The 19,584-nt window shown below is 37.7% G+C and overlaps 1 protein-coding gene across 12 annotated transcripts in view; it reads left to right on the top strand.

Moving 5' to 3' along the window:
- Positions 1-19,584, top strand: part of ENOX2 (ecto-NOX disulfide-thiol exchanger 2) — a 259,494-nt gene that overhangs the window by 226,951 nt on the left and 12,959 nt on the right. For all 12 annotated transcript variants that reach the window (XM_019427003.2, XM_019427002.2, XM_019426996.2 and 9 more), the window contains 2 exons: positions 594-700; positions 8,801-8,915. In XM_019427003.2, the coding sequence (XP_019282548.1) occupies positions 594-700; positions 8,801-8,915 (222 nt within the window). The remainder of the gene's footprint in view (positions 1-593; positions 701-8,800; positions 8,916-19,584) is intronic.

Here is a 19,584-nt window from a genome sequence, read left to right as displayed (position 1 = left end):
CAGTTCTCCACTCTCTGCCATTCTGGGCTAGGCCATTAGTACTAAATCACATTCACTTCAACTCTTGCCTCTCCTGCCTGAATGAATACAGACTGCCTGTATTAAAACTTTAGTCACTGGGGTGCCTGGGTGGCTCAGTCAGTTAAGCGTCCTACTTCAGCTCAGGTCACAATCCCATGCTTCACGGGTTTGAGCCCCGCATTGAGCTCTGAGCTGACAGCTCAGAGTCTGGAGCCTGCTTCAGATTCTGTGTCTCCCTCTCTCTCTTCCCCTCCCCTGCTTGCACTCTGTCTCTCTGTCTCCCAAAAATAAATAAACACTAAAAAAATTAAAAGAAAAACTTTAGTCACCATTTCACCCAAACCTTCTGGAGCTCCCTTTTTTCATTCTGTATACTGATATCTCTGCCTTTGAGTCTTCCTTAAGATCATGATACCCCAACACACGTAACCTTTTCTGAGCACAACCATAGCCTAGTGGTGTGATACAAGAAGATACAACAAAGCTGATGCTTCTCTTATTTCTTTTCTCTTCTCTTTTGCCATCCCTGGATGATACTCGGGCCTGATTCAACTGCTGATCTGATGCTACAGTTGAGCAGATAGTAGCTGTGTACCATTCTGCCTCCAAACAAAAGGCATGGGACCATTTCACAAAAGCCCAGCGTAAAAACATCAGCGTTTGGTGCAAACAAGCTGAGGTTGGTAACTTTTTACTCTGGTAGCCCCTCAGGGGGACAGTTTATTTCTTTAACAAGTTATTGATTTGGAGTTTAGTCAGAATTAAATAGTGCCAAGCTCCCATGGTCACAACAAGGCTCTAATGAAACGCTGAGATATGCTCTATAGCCTGTCACTGTGACCAGACCACATGCTGCCAAAAGGGTAATAAATGTGCATGTGTTGTCTTGAATGCATTGCGCTGGATAGAAACCTTAGTAGTGAAAATGTAGCGGTGATCATTGTAAGTTTATTTGTCTAAGCTAGCTAGTCTCCGGTACACCAATAATTACTGACCTGTGCATCTAGTGTTAGTAACATTAGGGCTGTCTTATATTTATTAGAGCATCTTGACAGTTGAGGCTTGAAGCTGCCTAGTGTTACATTGGAACATTGAAATTTCTGAGCTTCTTTTATCAAGTCCACTCAGCCATCTTTATAGGTGGCAGCTTTAAAGGTAACAGAGGGCTCTGATTTCAGATTAAGGTTGACATGCAGCTATCCTCTTGTGCTCAAATGACTTTTCACATAGAATAAGTCTGATGTGATTAGGTTGCTATTCTGAGTCCAAGGTTAAAAACCAAGATGGGAGGTTTGTTTTTCATGGATCTGCCTTTGACATGGTGTTACCTATACTTCAAGTTTTTCTGTTCCTATGGGCAGCTTCCTTACCCAGCCCTGACACTTTCGATCTGTGTATGCAGCAATCTTTTTTCAACTTTGTTTCTGAGTCCTCTTTGCTAGTGTGGTACCAGTCCCATTATATCTATAAATGCAGGTTCTCATATTCCTTAACGTTTATGTAGCATTTGTAAGGCATTTACATTTTATAAAGCGCTTTCACGACAGTTGCCTCACCTATGTGAGCCTCCCAGTAGATGTGGTGCAATGGAAAGTACACTGGACCTGATGTCAGAGAATCCAGGTCTTAGCTATGACACATTGCAGCTGTGTGACTTTGACCAGGTTAGTCAGCTTCTCAGTCTCTATTTCTTCACCTGTAAGTCAGAGATAATAAGGAAGCCAGTCTTGCAGGATTAAATGAGATAAAAGATGTGTAGAGTTTGAAAATGTAAATGCTATATAAATGGGAAATAGTATTTTTTCTGTTTATCATTAACAACTCTATAAGGGAGAATAAGTAGGTATGATTGCCATGTTTTACATGTGAGGAAACTGAGACACAGAAATGTTAAGTGATATACACAAAATTACACAGCTAGTATGTGATCAATTCAAGACTAGAAATTCTTCTTCTCACTTGGAACATTAGTATAAACTGCCTTGCACTCTTGAATGAGTCATTTCATCTTTGTGGACCTCAATTTCCTAACCTATAAAATGAAGATATAAATCTATTCTTTCCATCTTTCATGAGAAAAATGACATAGTTTGTGTGGCAACAATTTGAAAACTGTGAAGAGCATTTAGAGGAAAATATGCCAAACCCTGTTCATAAACTGATAGTTTCTGAGCCATCAGTTCTGGCTCAGGAAAGGGATCTGGGAGTCACTGGGGAGAAACCCCTGAAGATATCAGGGCAGTGGATAAGTAGAGTCATACAAAGCTAGTAATGCTTTAATTGTTTTTAAAAAGAGAATTAGGAACAAAAAAGGGATCTGTTGTCTTACAGTAGCACAAAATGATTTTAGAATCCTAGGTCTACTCAAAGTTGTTGAGCCTCAAACAAACAAAATTCAGCAGATGGTCTTTGCCCTCAGAGAGCTAGAAGGGTAACGAAAGTGTTCAAGGGGGAGGAGTGGAGTTTAGTACCCTAAATTTAAAATATCCAAATTCTTTAGTTTGAATAGTTCAGAAGAATAAAGGTTGAGGGAAAATGCTCAATATGTCTTATAATTATAGAAAAGCTGTATTAATAAAAAAAAAGCTGTATTAAGTCTCTACCTTTTCTTCAATGTATATACACATGTATCTATTCTCAGGGTTGGAAGAAGCTGTCTGAACTGCCCCACCCATTGCAGACAGCCCTGCCAATACAATATTATCTTTTCATAGGAGGAAGGGAGTCTCTGATTTGAGCACTGATTTGTTCAGACCACAACCCTCCCGTAAATGGGTTTGCAATAAGATATTTCCATTAATATTATTCATCAAGGCTCTTTGTAGTTATATCAAGCCTACCTATCTGGTGGGTATATACTTGAGTTTAATTACCTTCTCAGTAAAGATAGCCAGTAAGCTGGAAAGTTCTCTGGGCCTGTAGAGAATGAGAGCTATACACCCTATCACCTAATATTGTAGCACAGCTTCCTTGGTACACTGACAAGGATAAAGTACATAGCTAGCATGACTTGCCAAGAGCTACATGTTTTACGATGTATTTTGTAGACTTGTGGAAACCCAGAAAAATGCTTCCTGCCTATTGGATTGGACTAAATTAAGGTCCACCTGGAATACCTCAATCTTGATAAGTGAAACTACTGAGAGTGGAACATAGCTTATGACCTTCCTCAGGCATTGCATTTCCTAAACCTGAAAATACCTCTTCTATTTTACATTGGTACCTCTTTAAATCATGGCTTTTTTTAACTTCTGCATATTTTAACTTGATAATAGGAAACTCTGAGAACTGAAAAGAGGTGTCCTGTAGAAAGTGACAACCATCTTCTTAAATTTGAGCTCTCTCTTAGCACCCCACTGAGAATCAGAGCATCTCAGTGACTTAAATAAACTAGACTGGCTTTTTCTTGGCCTGTGGGTCAAAGCTACACCTCCTAAGTCATAGGTTTCATCAAGGTGGAAGCTTCTGACATTGAGCCTTTTTTACCAGTTGCCTTTGGGAATGGCCTAGCCGGTAACCTCCTCATGTCACAAAGTACCTGCTCCTGTCTTAATTGTCATCCTACCACCAGCCAACAATGTCTTACTAGAGAGAGGTTATGGAGTAAGAAGAAAAAGTCCGCACCTTCAGGAAGCTTAGGCACTCACCTTAATAGCATATGCTGGGCATACTAGTTTGCTAATGAGTCTTTTTCATTGGTTTACTTTCCTGATTTGGATGTGTGTAAGGCTCCTGCAGATACAATTGGAAAGGGTAATAAGAGAAGGTTGAAGTCCCTTTCTTAACCAAAAGTTAGTGTCTGCAGTGACTTCACTGACAGTTCTGTGTATTGTAGGAACTCTTTTTCTACAGAGCCATTTAAAACCTGCATGTTTCTCTCACTAAGAAGATTGCCTAGATTAGAAGCTAAACCTTGGATGATATCTAGAAACTAGAGCCATAGCAGTAGGCACTAGAATATACTCCCTTACATCCTCCCCAATATGAGATTTTATACCATCAGGCCAGAGAAAAAGGGACTTGATGATTGCTAACATTCTTATAAAATGAAATACTGTGATTGGTAAAATAATTTTCTCTATAGATTTCCAAGCCTACCATTCCAAACTCTGAAGAACTGTTTGTAAACAGATGGTTAAGTCATCTGCATACCCTTGTTTTAGTACCCATGTGTACTAACACTAGCTATTAGCTTTCAGCCACAAGAACACCTACTAACACAATTTGAATCAACCTAATTTTTATTTCCATGTGTATCATACAATAGGCATTGATTAACAACCTGTGTTTGTGCTTTGCTTCATTGAATTGAATGATATCTCAGATTCAAATTTCTACATAAGTGTAGAGGCTATCTGTTCCTTTCCATTCCTTCACTTGACCCCTTCCTCACCAAGTATCCTGTTAATGTTGAAAGTCTAGGTAAGTACAATTTTGTTACACAATTAATAAGGAACTTTGCTTTACTGAGAATCATGTTCTTATCATAAATCATAAGTAAGATGAATTTAAGTTCATATAACTTTTCGTGAAACTATATAGATACTTAATGTGCAATGACTGTGATTTGCTTACTTTATGATAAATTTAAAATGTCATCTGGTACAAAGGTGATTCTTTCCATGTATTTTCCTCTGTCTCTGGTTTCAATTTGATTTTATGTAAAAGTGTCTTCTCCATTGTGGAGCAGCGTGTGACTTTCTAAGTTACTTTTAAAACAGGCTCAAAGCCATTGTAATGCATTTTTAGAAACCATTAACAATTTGCTGTTTAAATGAAAAATATCACAGGTCGACTGTGGGCAAGAGAATGGTATATAGAAAGTTTATGAGTGCTGTCTTACCTTTTTTGATATAGTCTATCAGTGACGTGGCCCAGTCAATCTCAGGTAGAGATTTACAAATGAAAACTTCTGGAAAATGTCTTTGCATGCCATTACCACTCTTTTGGTTTCAGCACTGGATTCAAATGTCAGGATGGGAAAGGGGGCAAATCTGGGAGGTATCTACTTCCCTTGCTGCCTCCACTTCAGTGGCTCAGAGCCCTCCTCCTACCTGCACATATGAGCCAAGCTAGGTAGAGTGCCTTCCTTAGTCCTTCACTCCAAAGGCATTTGTTAGGGTTTGCTTCCCAAACTAGAGCTTTTTTGACCCAACAAGAAATAAAGAAAACAGGTATCTTTGATATCAAGTGCTTTAATGATAAGGCTTTCAAAGAATTAAAAACCTACTTGCTTTATTTAGGGGTACTGCCATTTACCAAATGCTCCCCAGAAGTGTACTTTACTATGGTATCCTATAACCTCTGATGTTCTCTTTGCCTTTATCTCATTCATGTGACTTTGTATTGGGATATTTACAGAAGAGTAATGATACAGGGCTTAGTTTCTTTGTAGTTAAGGGGGATTGCCTAGTGGTTAGAAGGCTCTAAGCTCTGTCACTTTGCATGCCTTACTGAACAACTGAGAGCAAGCTTCCCCTTAGTTTTTCTTTCCCTCATTTCATTATCAGCTAAAGGAACTGGTAACTCTTGTTCCTGAAGTATTTTCAGGCATTGAGGTAAAAGTCACCCATAGGTCTTTTTATTTCTGGAGATTTGTTGAAGATGTGAAAGACCTCTAGATAAGCTGCATCACTTAGTTATTGAACTTTTTATACTTCTAAGAAAAGATTATGCTTTCTTGCCCAGCTGGAAGCAGAAAGATGTTTTGTGGGTGCTGAGCAGCTATTGGGCATGTCTTAGCTCTCAGTTAGATCTCCCTGCCCTGGGACATTTCCCTAGAAGGAACACAATTTACTCTTCTGAGAAACACAATAACTTTCCCAGAGTCAGATAACATGTTTGTGAATTGAGAGATGGTCTCTACTTACACCCACTGACAGGCTACATTTTTGTTAGGCAATGAGGAGAACCACAACTTTTCCGATGCAGCAAGTTGTACAATATTCGAATTTGCCAGTGTCAGACCTCATTATAATCACCTTTCCAGTAACAGTTCTTTGATGATGACTGAAACCCAGACTCCCAAGACAGAATGAATTCTTAGAAATGAACAATTCCTTTATTCTCTATGTAATGAGTTTGAATAAGATGTAGCAAATCTCTCTCTTGACACAGCCCTTTAAAGTTCATTTTTCTCAAGCAAGTCATTATTTTCTTCTATTTTAAGCAAGGCCCCTGCAGCACCTGAGAGATGCTATGTTGGTATTTCTATTTTCTATTACTTCTATTTTTCTATTACCTCAACTACCAGTGATAATACTGAAGAGCTTACATTTTTAAAAGGTACTTTTATTTATCTTTGGTGAAAACCTATCTTGATATAGAAATTATTATTTTTCCTGGTACAAGAATAAAAAAGGAGGATATTAGTTGAGATAGCAATTAACAATAGCATTAATTATTAAGAAACCCATTTGAAATATTTATAATCCACTAAATGGAGGCAATTTTCACCAGACAGCTTTGGATATTTCCTGTATTATGGCCCAATTGGGGCTAAACTAGGTAAGGAATTTTCAGCACAATGCTGAGAAGCCTCTGACAGGCATTTAGTGGTCTCTAAATGATTTCAAGCTGTTTGAAAATGTACAGTTTTCATGCTTACTTTTTGTAAGTGACTTTTCCAATATGATCTCCATCGTTTCCAAAGTTCTTCGTACCTTCCTGAAGATCTGTGTTTACATCTGGAAGCACTTCCCTTCAGCCTGAAGAACTTTCTTCTGCATTTCTTATAGTGCAAATCTTTGGATGACAAATTCTTGGCATTTACATTTGTCTGAAAATAAATTTAATTCATCTCCATTCTTGAAAGAATTTTTCTCTGCATACAGAATTCTGAATAAACAGATATTTTTATTTCTTCATGCACTTTAAAGATCTTGTTCCCCTGATTTCTGGCCTATATTGTTTCTGAAAGAAAACAAAGTGTTCAAATTGTTTCCTTGTATATAATGTATTAGGGGTTTTTTTTTCTGTCTACTTTTAAGTTTGTCTATTCTTCCACTTTTACTGAGAATATAATTGATATACAGTACTGTATAAGTTTAAGGTGCACAACATTATGATTTGACCTATATAGATTGCAAAATGATTATCACCATGAGTTTAGCTAACTAAAGAGTTAAAGAGTTTCTGTTTCTGTTTATTTTCCAGCAATTTGACTATGGTGTTCTTAGACAGATCTTTTTCACACATATCTTTCTTGGGGTTCATTGAGCTCTTAGAATATATAGATTAATGTCTTTCATCAAATTTGAGACATCTTCAAATATTTTTTTCTTCAAGTATTTTGAAACATTCAATCTCTTCTCTCTGTGATTCCAGTTAGTTTCTGTCTGTCCTTCAGATTGGATAAATTTGAATTGTTCTCTCTTTAAGTACTCTCTTTGTTTTGCCGTCTCTATTCTAGACTTAGGCTCATCCAGTTACTTTTATTTCGGATACTGTATTTTTCCGTTTTAGAATTTTAAAGTTTCTGTTTCTCTGCCAAGATTTCCTGTCTTTTCATTCATTATGATCATATTTCCTTTCCATCATTGAGATAGTTATAATAGCTGCTTTAACTCCTTATCTGCTAACTGCCCTATCTGGTTCAAGTTTGATCCCTGGTTGATTGTCTTTTATCTTGAAAATGGGTCATCTCATCCCAGTTCTTTGTATGTCAGGTAATCTGGGTCTTTGCCTGCATTTTGTGAATATTTTGTTTTTAAGGTTCTAGTTATGTTCTATTATGTTCATTCTGTTATATTCTTCCGAAGGAGGTTGATTTGGGTTTCTTTTGTTTTAATGATCAATTTACTTAATTGAATCTAAGCTAGAAATTCTCTCCCTTATATGGCAGCTCAAATCTCAGGTCAGTTCTTTTAGACTTATCTGTGTTGTTTGGAATCTGCCCTGTGCTTCCATGGTTCGAGGGTCACGCAGAAATTTGAGCAGATATTATACACAGAATTTGGTTCTCCCTCTCTCTCTCTCTCTCTCTCTCTCTCTGGTTGTCTCCTTTCTGGGATCCCGTCCTCACTTTCCTATAGCTCTCTCCTTGTTTGCTTTAGGATATAAAGACCAGGTTTTCTATTTAAAATGTAGTCACCCTTTGAGGTGCTAACTATGGTCTGGTGTCAGACTAAATGGCCCTTAAAAAACTGAAGAGATCCACATCCTTCCAAGTGTCAGCAGCTGTTTAGGATATGCCTGCTTTTGTTTGCTCCAGTGCCATCAAGTACTTAGGGGTTTTGTTTGGTCTGATTTTGTGTTTTGTTCAGAGTACAGTTATTATCCATGGAAGGGTTGATCTGATAGAAGTTCACTCCTGACAGCTAATTTTTGCTGTAACTTCTAAACCTGAAAAAGTTATATTAAGAGTTCCACTGAGTAAGTCTGTAAGTGGAAAGGGAAGAGGATGGAAAGGAGCAAAATCAAGGGATTTGACATGGGAAGGTGAAAATGGCAGAACCCTAAAAGGAAAGTTCAGAAATCCATGTAAGAGGTGAGAGGTCTTTTATTACCAACAGTACTTTCTAATATAGAATGGATATAAGAATCATCAATGGTCAGAGATCTGGATATAGTAAGAATGCCTTATGAAAGACAGAATGTACAATCTGCTTTGTCTGTTGAGACAGTTTCAGCCCCAACATGCCCCTTTGCCCTTGCCTTAAGAGTACTCTGAAGTTTTGTCATATGTCAAAAAACCCAGCTTTATCTTTTCCTTAACTGTGTTCATTCCTTCAGCATTTTCAAAGCTTTCCTACCTAAAAGGCATAACTTTTAACCTTAGGAAATTCGCAACATACATAATGACGAGTTAATGGGAATCAGAAGAGAAGAAGAAATGGAGATGTCTGATGATGAAATAGAAGAAACAACAGAAACAAAAGAAACTGAGGAATCAGGTAAAAATAGTTCTTCTTTCTTTCATTTAACTAACATCTACTTGCAGAGATATTTTAAAACTTTTAACACCCAGTAAGGTATGGGCACAAAACCATCAGTCTGGAGCCAGCAAGAAACAATTGGTAAAGCCATATAAGTACATAGTGCCTGAATATCAACCCTGTGGCTACAGGATCTTCTTATTTACTCCAATATTCCATCACAGTACCTAATTGAAAGTGGACTTTTTTTTTTCCTTGGGAGTGCTGACATTTAAGCAGCATTGTTCTATATTTGATTTGGATTTATTAATATGTTCTACAGTAGGAATCATGAGAGCTTATACATAAATATATAAGTAGCCATTTACAAAAGTAGTTAGATCCCTATGTCACTTATACCTTACACCAAAATTAGTAACAGATGAATTTAAGATTCAAAAGTAAAAAAAAAAAAAAAAAAAAAAAAAACAGAAACAAAAAAATACAAAAGAAAGTATGGAAAATGTAGGAGTTGGTTATATAATTGGGGATGAAGGTCTCCAAAGGTAGAAATCACAAAAGATACTTTTGATAAATTTATCTTCATATAAATTAAATATTTTTCGTTAAGGAATCACAAAGTTAAAAGAGACTGTACCAAGTAACAGGAAATATCTATTTTATATGATAGTTTACCTATCTGCTGCCTTTTATTGTAGTTACTGGTTACTGAGGGGTTTATTGGGAACCAAACAAGAGTCTACAGACAGATGTCTTGGTAAAAGCTTTTGCTCTTACTTAGTATACTCAGGACCTCAGTGTGCAGCCATAGTGTGGGTCCCCAGTAGAACTCACAACACAAACATATTGAACAATATGAGAATACACTACCCTTCAATTTCATAACAAATCTTATCGGGGGGGGGGCGGGGATTACCAGATGTGAGATTAAAATCAAACCAGTGTTTTCAGGTAAGCCATTCCATACAATCTTAGGAGTCACTAAGGTACAGTGGACAAAGCATCAGACCTAAAGCTAGGGCAGCTGAGTTCTAGTCCAAACTGTTTTTCTTGACACAGGAAGGACTTCTGTCCCACTGAGCCTCAGGTTTTATAGTTGTAAGAAGTACATTATACAACCATCTAACAGGAATGTTGTGATGGCTAAATGAATTCATTCATTCACTTAATACCTATTGCATGCCAAGAACTGTGCTAGAGACATTGGCGATATTGTAGTAAACTGTCCCTACTGTGTGTGTGAGAGAGACACACAGAAACAGAGAACCTATTGATTATAATGCAAATTGGAACTTCTTGGTTCCAGTACTTGCATATTGAAGTCAGCAGCTCTATAGCCACTTGAGTGGTCCTAGAATCTTCACTCCATCAAGAGAAACTCTTAAAGAAAGAAAACCACCAAGTCAGACTTTTAAAAAGGCATTTGTGGCTGTTACATCTGAATTTCCTCTACTTCTGCCACATGTTAGATCCCTAAACATATAACTCTCCATATATATTGAATAAATCCTTTAATCATTAGATAGCATTTTCAGAACAGTGACCTAAGTACTATAAACACATACTATAAACTTATAGCTTAAAAAAACAAAAGAGTTTAATAATAATTGAGCTATTCAAATTATTTAAGTTCTTAGCCAAGATGTTTTATAGCTGACTAATCTTTGACTTATAGAATTGGTTCCATCTAAGTATCTGCAGTATTCTATAGTGTTAATCCAGTGTTACCCTGAAATGAATGTGATCATAAGTGTGAGTATTTACTTGATAAATTGCTGAGTTTGAGGAGTTATTGGGAGAGGGAGTGTCTATGGGAGATTCAGATTAAATGCACTTACTAGTGTTATATAATTGCATTTTGCTTCTGTATCTCTTTTGAGTTAAAAGCTGTATTGGCTACTGCACAGAATCTTATTCGTTTAGAGACTGAAAACTCCCTGACAGATCATCTTATAGCTATTTTCTTTCCTGTTCCACATGCCAGGATGCTGCTTTGTCAAATAAAGCTATCTACAATAGACTTAATGGAGCTTACCAAATAGCTTTTCTCCCAGAAGGTTTCAATTCATTTTAATTCAAGGACTTTTGTGCATTTTTCTTCCCCTCGATCGTATCTGATTTTGTTATCTTGCTTCTGTAGTAGTCAGCTGCAGAAATCCTGCTCAGTGTGAGCCAGTAAGTGGGTCCTCAGTTTTTATCTAAATCAGCTACATGTTTTAGTTATCACTTGGTTCCAATTAAAGGCTTAAGCACCAGATCTCAGAGTTCCTATTTCTCTCTCCATGCTACCAAACTTGAATTCCAGGCGCCTATAGCATACTGTGGTTAAATTTTACTTCCCAAAGAAAGTAAGAGTCAAAGCTGGCCTAGCAGTCTCAGTTACCTTTCCTTGGAGTGCCACAAATTTCTATTCTTCAAGAGAGTCTATATTACCTAGCTCACATTTATGATGCAGTACTAGAAATATTCTTGCCATGGAAGAAAGGACTGCTGTTCTCAAAGCAATGTGTTGAAGAGAGGTTATCACATCAAAGCAAATCATGATAGTGAGAAACTAAACTATTTCATTCTATTGATGGCCATGATGGAAAGTACACGTGGCCAGTAAACCTAAGAACAGCTGTTCCTTTTCAACATATCTATTGTCTGCCTTCTCTACTTGGACTAGTGGTTCTCAGAGTTGGTATATATAAGAATCATTGGGTTACCTTTAAAAAGTCTTATTTTTGCACTGCAGGGTTTGATTAACTAGGTCCATAATGGAGTTCAGGAATTTGCATTTTATCAGGCATCCTAAACAATTTAGATACTGGTGGTCCAGGGAGCACATTTGGAAAACATTGACTTAGATTCATTCTCTTGCATTGTTCTAGCTGAAGTTTTCACTATTCTGGGTATCCAATCTTCTTTCCCTCCCCCCACTTCTCATTATTCCCTCTTTAAGAGTTTGATCTATCAATTAATTAACAAGCACTGCATCCTATAAGCTGATGGAAATAGAGGTACAATATATGTAAATTTACATAAAATATAAGAAATACCACTTGGTGCTAATCTGTAAGTACTGATTAGAATGCAACAAGGACAAGAGATATTAGTGTGGCCAGAGTAGTTGCAGTCAGTGAAAATTGATCAGGACCTTAAACGATGAACAGGTTTGGATGAGAGGAGGGAAAGTAAGAAAATATCTTGATGTGGAGGCAGGAGAGGATAAGGAACAGAACTCAAAGAGGGAAATAAGGATGATGGGTATAGGGGGATAAAATATTGAGTGGACAAGGTGGGTCCAGATTATGGGAACCATGAAGCCAAGGTTACATTTAGCATAATAGACAATATGGCACTATAAGCATATCTCAATCATGGTGCTAGTATGATAAAAGCAACATTATATATTTTATAATATAATATTTTATAATGATTATTTTGATATATATATATATCATATCATATATATATATGATAGGAAATAATTTTGGATAAAGAGAGATCCGTCAGAGAGTTTTATAGGAATTTAGATATGAAATAGTGAAACCCAGGACTAGAGTGAAGGTAACAAGAACTGAGATTAAATGGTAGAAGAAAAGGATATAACAGAAAGTATGAGATTAAAGATGCTAGGAGTCACTTCAGAAGAATAACTAAAGTCTTTGACACAAGATTTGATATAGATGGGGAAGAAAAAGTAAGAACCTGAGATGAGGTGAGGTTTTCTAGTCTGGGAGACAAGAGAGTCAGTGGTTGTATTAGTTTGCTAGGGCTACTGCAACAAAGTACCACACACTGGGTTTTATTGCCTCACAGTTCTGGAGGCCAGAAGTCTGAGATTAAGGTGTCATCCGGGTGGGTTCCTCTTGAGGGCTGGAAGGAGAATCTGTACCATGTCTCTCCTAGCTTCTTTTTTTAAGATTTTTTTAATGTTTATTTATTTTTGAAGGAGAGAGAGAGACAGAGTGTGAGCAGGGGTGGGGCAAAGCGAGAGGGAGACACAGAATCCGAAGCAGGCTCCAGGCTCTGAGCTTTCAGCACAGAGCCCGATGCGGGGCTCCAACCCACAAACCGTGAGATCATGACCTGAGCCGAAGTTGGACTCTCAAACAACTGAGCCACCCAGGAGCCCCAATGCCTCTCATAGCTTATGATGGTTTGTTGGCAATCTTTGACGTTCCTTGGCTTGTAGATGCATCACCACAATCTCTGCTTTCATGTTTACATGACATTCTCCCTCTTTACATGTCTCTGTGTCCAAATTTCTCCTTTCTATAAGTACACTGGTCATATAAGTCCATAAGCCCACCAGAAGGACCTCATTTTAACTTGATTACCTCTGCAAAGATCCTATTTCCAAATAATGTCACATTCTGAGGGCTTCAACATAAAGTTATTTGTGGCTGGGGGTGGGGGGAGGTGTAAATTAAACCCATAATAGTAGCACTGACAGAAATGTACTAGTGCATGGGACTGATTTATAGAATATGAGATCAGTTTCAGATAGTAGGTAATTATGAAATAGATATGAGATTTATATTCAAATCAGGGTTGAAGAAAGTGGAAGGAATAGAAGATGGTAGTACAGAGGTGTTGGCTGAAGCCTGGTGAATAGTAAAAGGCTAAATACAGAACTTTGATGGCCACCCCACAGTAAGGGAGAAGGAAAGAAAGAGGAGACTGCAGAGGAGTTAGAAAAAGAGCAGTCTAAGAGGCTGAAAGAAAACTAGAAAAACATTGGATTATAGAGCCCACAAGAAGAATGTATAGAAATAGAAATAATCAGCATCATCAGATATTCTAAAGAAGGAAGGAATTGAGGACAGTGTTGAGCCAGAACTATTTTAGTAAAGTGATAGAGGTAGGGGCCAGAACATATGATATTGAGGAGAGAAAGTGGACAGAGTCCACAGGTCAAAGAGTTGGGTGCTGAGCAAAAATAAATGCAGGTATTGTAAATGGTAACTGGAATTGGTAACAAAGTTAAAGTTAAATTGTTGTTTGTTGTTCAATAGAAGGGAAGGAGGCCATGGAGAGAGTGAGGTTGAAGATGCTTGAGAATGAAAGAGTACTTGTGGATAATTATGGAAGTGGAATCCTGGAGAAGAACGGGGAGTGATCCAAATTCAGGTGGAGTTTTCTTCAGAGAGGGAAGAATCCTCTTCCTCTGAGATAAGAGAGGTGAAGCTAAAAGTATATATGCATCCCATGCTTCTCCATATAGCAAGAGATTGGTCAACTCTTGATTAGGGAAGTGATTTGGAAATGAGACCATGAAGAGACAGGAGCAGACCTGGAATAAATGCCCTGGGCAGGATGAAAGGAAGAAATCAGTGAGAGGTAAGAGACCCAGCAGCAAGGACCAACATGAGTCTGTATTGACCAGGACTGCTCAGCTACGCACCTTCCTATAAGAGTCCTCTGCAGCCCAGGGTAAGGTGCAGAGAAGGTTGAGTCAAGTGGCCATGAACTAGGAACTGGCATGGTAAGACTGGCCAAAGGTTTTCAGGAGGGTGAAGGAATACAGGGTACCAAGGAGTTTGCAGTAGAATCTGTTTAGCCAGAAAATAGTTAATGGACTGGGTGAAGTAGGCCACTTCAAGAGATTAAAGGTCCTAGCAAGGAACGAGAGCAGTCTGAGGGTGATGAGGGGCAGTGGGACAACTGACAGATGAAGATACTTGCTTTGAGAGGGGAATTTAGAGAGTTCAGAGGAGAAACAATGAAGTCCCTGGTGCATCCATACTGGCAGGAGCCTCACTGGAGTAATGACCTGCAGAGGTAAGGAAAGCAAACCTTTGGGAGGTCAGGAAACTCACTTCAAATTTTGCCTGAACTGGCCTGCAACTACTCATATGTCCCTCTCTTTCTTTCAAAATTTCCTTTTTGGCTTTTTTTCTTTGTGAATCACTCCAGCTCAAACTTTTTATATGAACCTTGAGAGGAATGTTGCACAGTTTACCTTCTATAATTTGGTAACATATGTTAAACATCTTCCTTCAATAATTTGGTAACATTTTGTAAGCATCTCTTGTAATGCTGCTTTGTGAGGGTGGCCAACCCCCTGAATTTACTTCCATTAAAATTGTTGTTTTCTTTGCACCACTGAAGAAACTTAGCCGTTAATTTTTTAATGGCACAAAATCCTTTCAGATCTTTTGTTATAGAAAAACATATCTGGGATTTTGCTCTCAATGGTTCCTCTAAAAAGAGTTCACAGCTGCCTTCGTACTTTCATATTGCCATAATGAACTCGCAGCCTTCAGGTCTGAGGAGCAATCCCCATAAAGAGAAATGGTTTTCCCATATAGGAAATAGTCAAAAAGGAACAGCTGAGAACTAATGATGGCAAGATATGAATAAATTCACTGTACTATGCTCTTTAGTATCAAGACTGATGGATTCACCTACTCAAACATATTATTAAAAGGTAATATTGAACTTTTCAATGCTCTGGCAATGTACAAAGAACTCCAACTTCAGAAATGTGCCCAATTAATATTAGGTCTGTGAAAGTAAAGACTTGGTGTCCTCATTAAAATGACAAAAACCCTCATTTCAGAGAGTGGGAAATACATTTCTTAAGTAAGGTGCCCTGGTGGCATTAAAGGAGATCACATTCTCTTTTGCTTAGTGACACGTCCAATCTGAGGAGATGATTATCTGTTCCCACTTGGCTGCAGGTATCTATCTCTGCTTATCAGCATGCCCTTTCCCCAGGGAGAGAAGCAGTCTTTCCTCCTCATTTGCTCAGAGGGAAAAGTTTCACTTTTAAACTGGAGACTATGCCTCTAACCATGCTCCTGGATCGCTGCCCTTTTCTGTTCCATGTTTCTCCACATGACTTGTAAGACATAGCATAATCACTGGCCTGCAGTACAAGAAGAAACAAAAGGGGGAAGATGAAATATCACTAGTAATGAGCCGCATGGCTTGCCAGAGGACAAACATGCAAACCAAAGCAGAAATAAATGTCTATCTGTAGCAGTCACTTGATTTACAGAGTAACCTCTGTGTTTTTCAGAACTCCAGCTCAAGATGCTATCCTTGGTACTGACCCAGCAAGCAAATCAAATATTTCTTGCCGTTTGGCACATAGCTAATGGCCCTTATGCCATAGAGTTTCCTATATACAGTCATCTTCACTTTTAGCATCTTCTTTCGGTGTTGTGATTGTGAGGGGTGCTTCCTGCCCAATGACAAGTATCCCAGCTGCTGGAAGAGATGACAAGGATAGATAGTATTTAGAGTGCTGGGACTCCAACCCTCTGTGTAACGGCTTTCTCTTCAAAGACACAAAAGCTGTATGATTATGGTAAAAATTAAAATCAGTAATAAAACCAAATATACAACGAAGGTTTCATGCCACAAATTTTTGTGATTTCTTTTTAGAACTAAAATGCAGGGTTTAAAACTGCCATATCAGGATAATTACATGGCCATCCACAAAAAACAAATGTGTGTGCTGACATATAATAGGAAGTGTTGCCACTCTAATTTGGGCAGACAATCTGATCACATCAGCCTACATTGGAACCTGATTGTTTTAGGAAAACCCTAAGGTTGAAAGCATGGAATTAAACCCTGCAAACCGCCCCCCCCCCCGACCAAAAGCAGCCTCCTTTTAGGAATAGGGGGTGTTTTCACACTCAGAATGTGGGTTTCTTCTCTATATTTCATCTTTGTAAAGCACAGCTTGTTTCCATTTATAATGTACAGCATGAATCTGGTCTTTGAAATCCCTTTAGAAAACTCTTCTTCCACCACTTATAGCTAATCTTGAAGATTTGATATCTATGACTTTCTTTTACTTTCTTCGACCCAAAATCCCTCCCCATAAGTAGCTGAAAAAAATCACACCTTTGACAAGTTTCCTTTTAACATTCTTATATATTTAATGTACAGGTTTCTAATTTGATCCATTTTGATGTCTCTTTTCTGGGGTTTATCCTGTGTTAGGAATCAAAACTGGAATAAACTACAAACGTTTCTATTAATTTGGACTGTAAACCATAGAGATTAGTGGAATCTCATTTTTTACCATTATCATAACCTGATACAGAGAAGGTACTCAGTGTTGGCGAATGAATGAAAATCCTTTGATTAAATATTTTGAAATAGCTTTTGTGATTTTTGACCTTGAAAAATGTGCCATACTCATAAATAAAGCTAACCAAGGTTTCCTCGTGTGTTTTAGGTTTTTTTTAATTAATACATTAATTTTTAATATTTAGAGCAGTCTTAGATTTACAACAATATTGAACAAGAAGTAAAGAGTTTCCAAACACCCTGTCTCCACCTCCACACACATACAGCTGCTTCCACTATTGACATCCCGCACCACAGGAGTACATTGGTTACAATCACTGAATACATGGTTATCATTCAAAGTTCCTAGTTGGCATTAGGGTTCACTCTTGGTGTTATACATTCTATGGTTTGGAAAATGTTTAAAATGTATGTATCCACAATTATAGTATCATAAAGAATAGTTTCACTGCTCTAAAAATCCTCTATTTTCAGCCTATTCATCTTTTCCTACCCCCTCAACCCCTGGCAACCAGGTTAGGGTTGGGTTTTTTTTTAATCTTTTTACTGATTCCATCATTTTGCCTTTGCCAGAATGTCATAAGTTATATAGCCTTTTAAATAAGCTTCTTTCACTTAGTAATAAGCATTTACATTTCCTCTAGGTCTTTTCATCGCTTGATCACTCATTTCTTTTTAGCACTAATATTCCATTTCTGGATGTACCACAGTTTGTTTATGCATTAATCTACTAAAGAACATTGCAGTTGTTTCCAAGTCTGGGCAATTAGAAAACTTCCAGAATAAATCTGCTATAAAATCCTTGTGCATATTTTTGGGAGGACACAGGTTTTTAGTTCACTTGAGTAAATACAAAGGACCACAGTTGCTAGATTGTATGCTAAGAATATGTTTAGTTTTATAAGAAATTGCCAAAGTCTCTTCCAACGTGCCTGAATGAAACACCAGCAATGAAAGCAACCAGCAGTGAAAGAGAAGGGTTTTTTTTGTTTGTTTTATTTCTTTTTTTAGAATACATTATTTACTTAAATTCAAATTAGTTAACATACAGTGTAGTATTGGTTTCAGGAGTAGAACCCGATATTCATCACTTATATACAGCACCCAGTGCTCATCCCAACAAGTGACCTCCTTGAAAGAGAGTTTTTGTTTGCTCCACATCCTGGCCAGCACTTGGTGTTGTCATTGTTTTGGGTTTTCACAATTCTAATAGGTGTGTAGTGGTATCTCATTGTTATTTTAATTTGTAATTCCCTAATGATGTATGACATATGACATATGATGATGCTTACTTGCCACTAATATGTCTTTGGTGAGGTGTCTTTTCAGGTCTAATTTCTTGGCATTTACCCTGTATGATGTTCTCTGAACTTCCTGGTAATAATTTGAGGAATTTTTCAGCCATTAATGCTTCACATATTGCTTCTATTCCTTTCTTTCCTTCATTTCTAATATTCTCATTATGTGTATCTTTTGTGATTGTCCCATAGTTCATGGGGTTTTTTTTCCAGGATTTTTTCTCTTTGCTTCTAAGTTTGGGCAGTTTCTATTGTCATATCCTCAAGCTCAGAGATTCTTTGGCCAGGCATGTCCCGTCTTTTAATAATCAATATTACTTTTTTTCATTTCCGTTACAGTATTTTTTTATCTCTAGCATTTCTATTTGATTCTTTCTTAGAATTTCCATCTCTCCATTGACATTATCCATCTGTTCTTGCATGTTATCTACTTTTCCTATTAAAGCCCTTAGCATACTAATCATAGTTGTTTTATATTCCTGATCTGATAATTCCAACATGCATGCTATATCTGACTCTTGTTCTGATCCATGTTCAGTCTCTTCAAAGTGTGTTTTTGTACCTTTTAGTATGCCTTGTAATTTTTTGTTGAAATCTGACAGGATGTACTGGGTGAAAAAAAAAACTCTAGTAAATAGGACTTTAGCAGTGTGGCAGTAAGGTAATGGAAGCATTCTATAGTCCTGTGATTGGATCTCAGTCTTTTAGTGATCATATGCCTCTGGACTGTGAACTTCACAAATGTTTATCAGTTCCCCCCTCACCAACCTTAGTTGTGGCAGGATGGCTAAAAGGGTGTATATTTGGGTATTTCCCTTCTCCAGGTCAGTTAGGCTCTGGTAATAGCACGTTAGGCTAGCAGGTTAGGCTATGGTAAAATAGTTTCTTCTGAAAGCAGGCCTTGTTAAGAAGAACAGAATGCTCTGGTATATTTCAAAATGGTTTCTCCTTCCCCACCCCCAATGGAAGCACAAGGGGATTTTTCTCCAATAGTCATTGCAAGAACTTGGTTGTGCTCCTAGAGGTAAAACTCACTAAAGTATAGAGACCTCACTATGACTAGGTGCCTCTGGACTTTTCAAATCACAGACTTGTCCACACTGAGCCTCCAGCAATTAGCCAATTACAGTTTATGTTTTCTTGCTTGCCCCTGGTTCCTGTGGAACTTTCTGCTCATAGGTTTTCAGCTTGGTAAGTTGTGATTCTTTGTATTCACCTGTCTGTCCAGTTGCAGCCCTGTGACTTCACTTCTCTGATGGATCTAAGGAGAGTTGTTGATCTTTCAGCTTATTCAGCTTTTACTTGTCATTAGGATGGAATGGTGACTTGTAAACTCCTTACACACCAGACCA

The sequence above is a fragment of the Panthera pardus genome, unplaced genomic scaffold (assembly GCF_024362965.1).
Source record: "Panthera pardus isolate Hobbes unplaced genomic scaffold, ASM2436296v1 HiC_scaffold_27, whole genome shotgun sequence".
Taxonomy (NCBI): domain Eukaryota; kingdom Metazoa; phylum Chordata; class Mammalia; order Carnivora; family Felidae; genus Panthera; species Panthera pardus.
The sequence above is the reverse complement of the archived record's forward strand: the minus strand, read 5'-3'. Positions and strand labels throughout refer to the sequence as shown.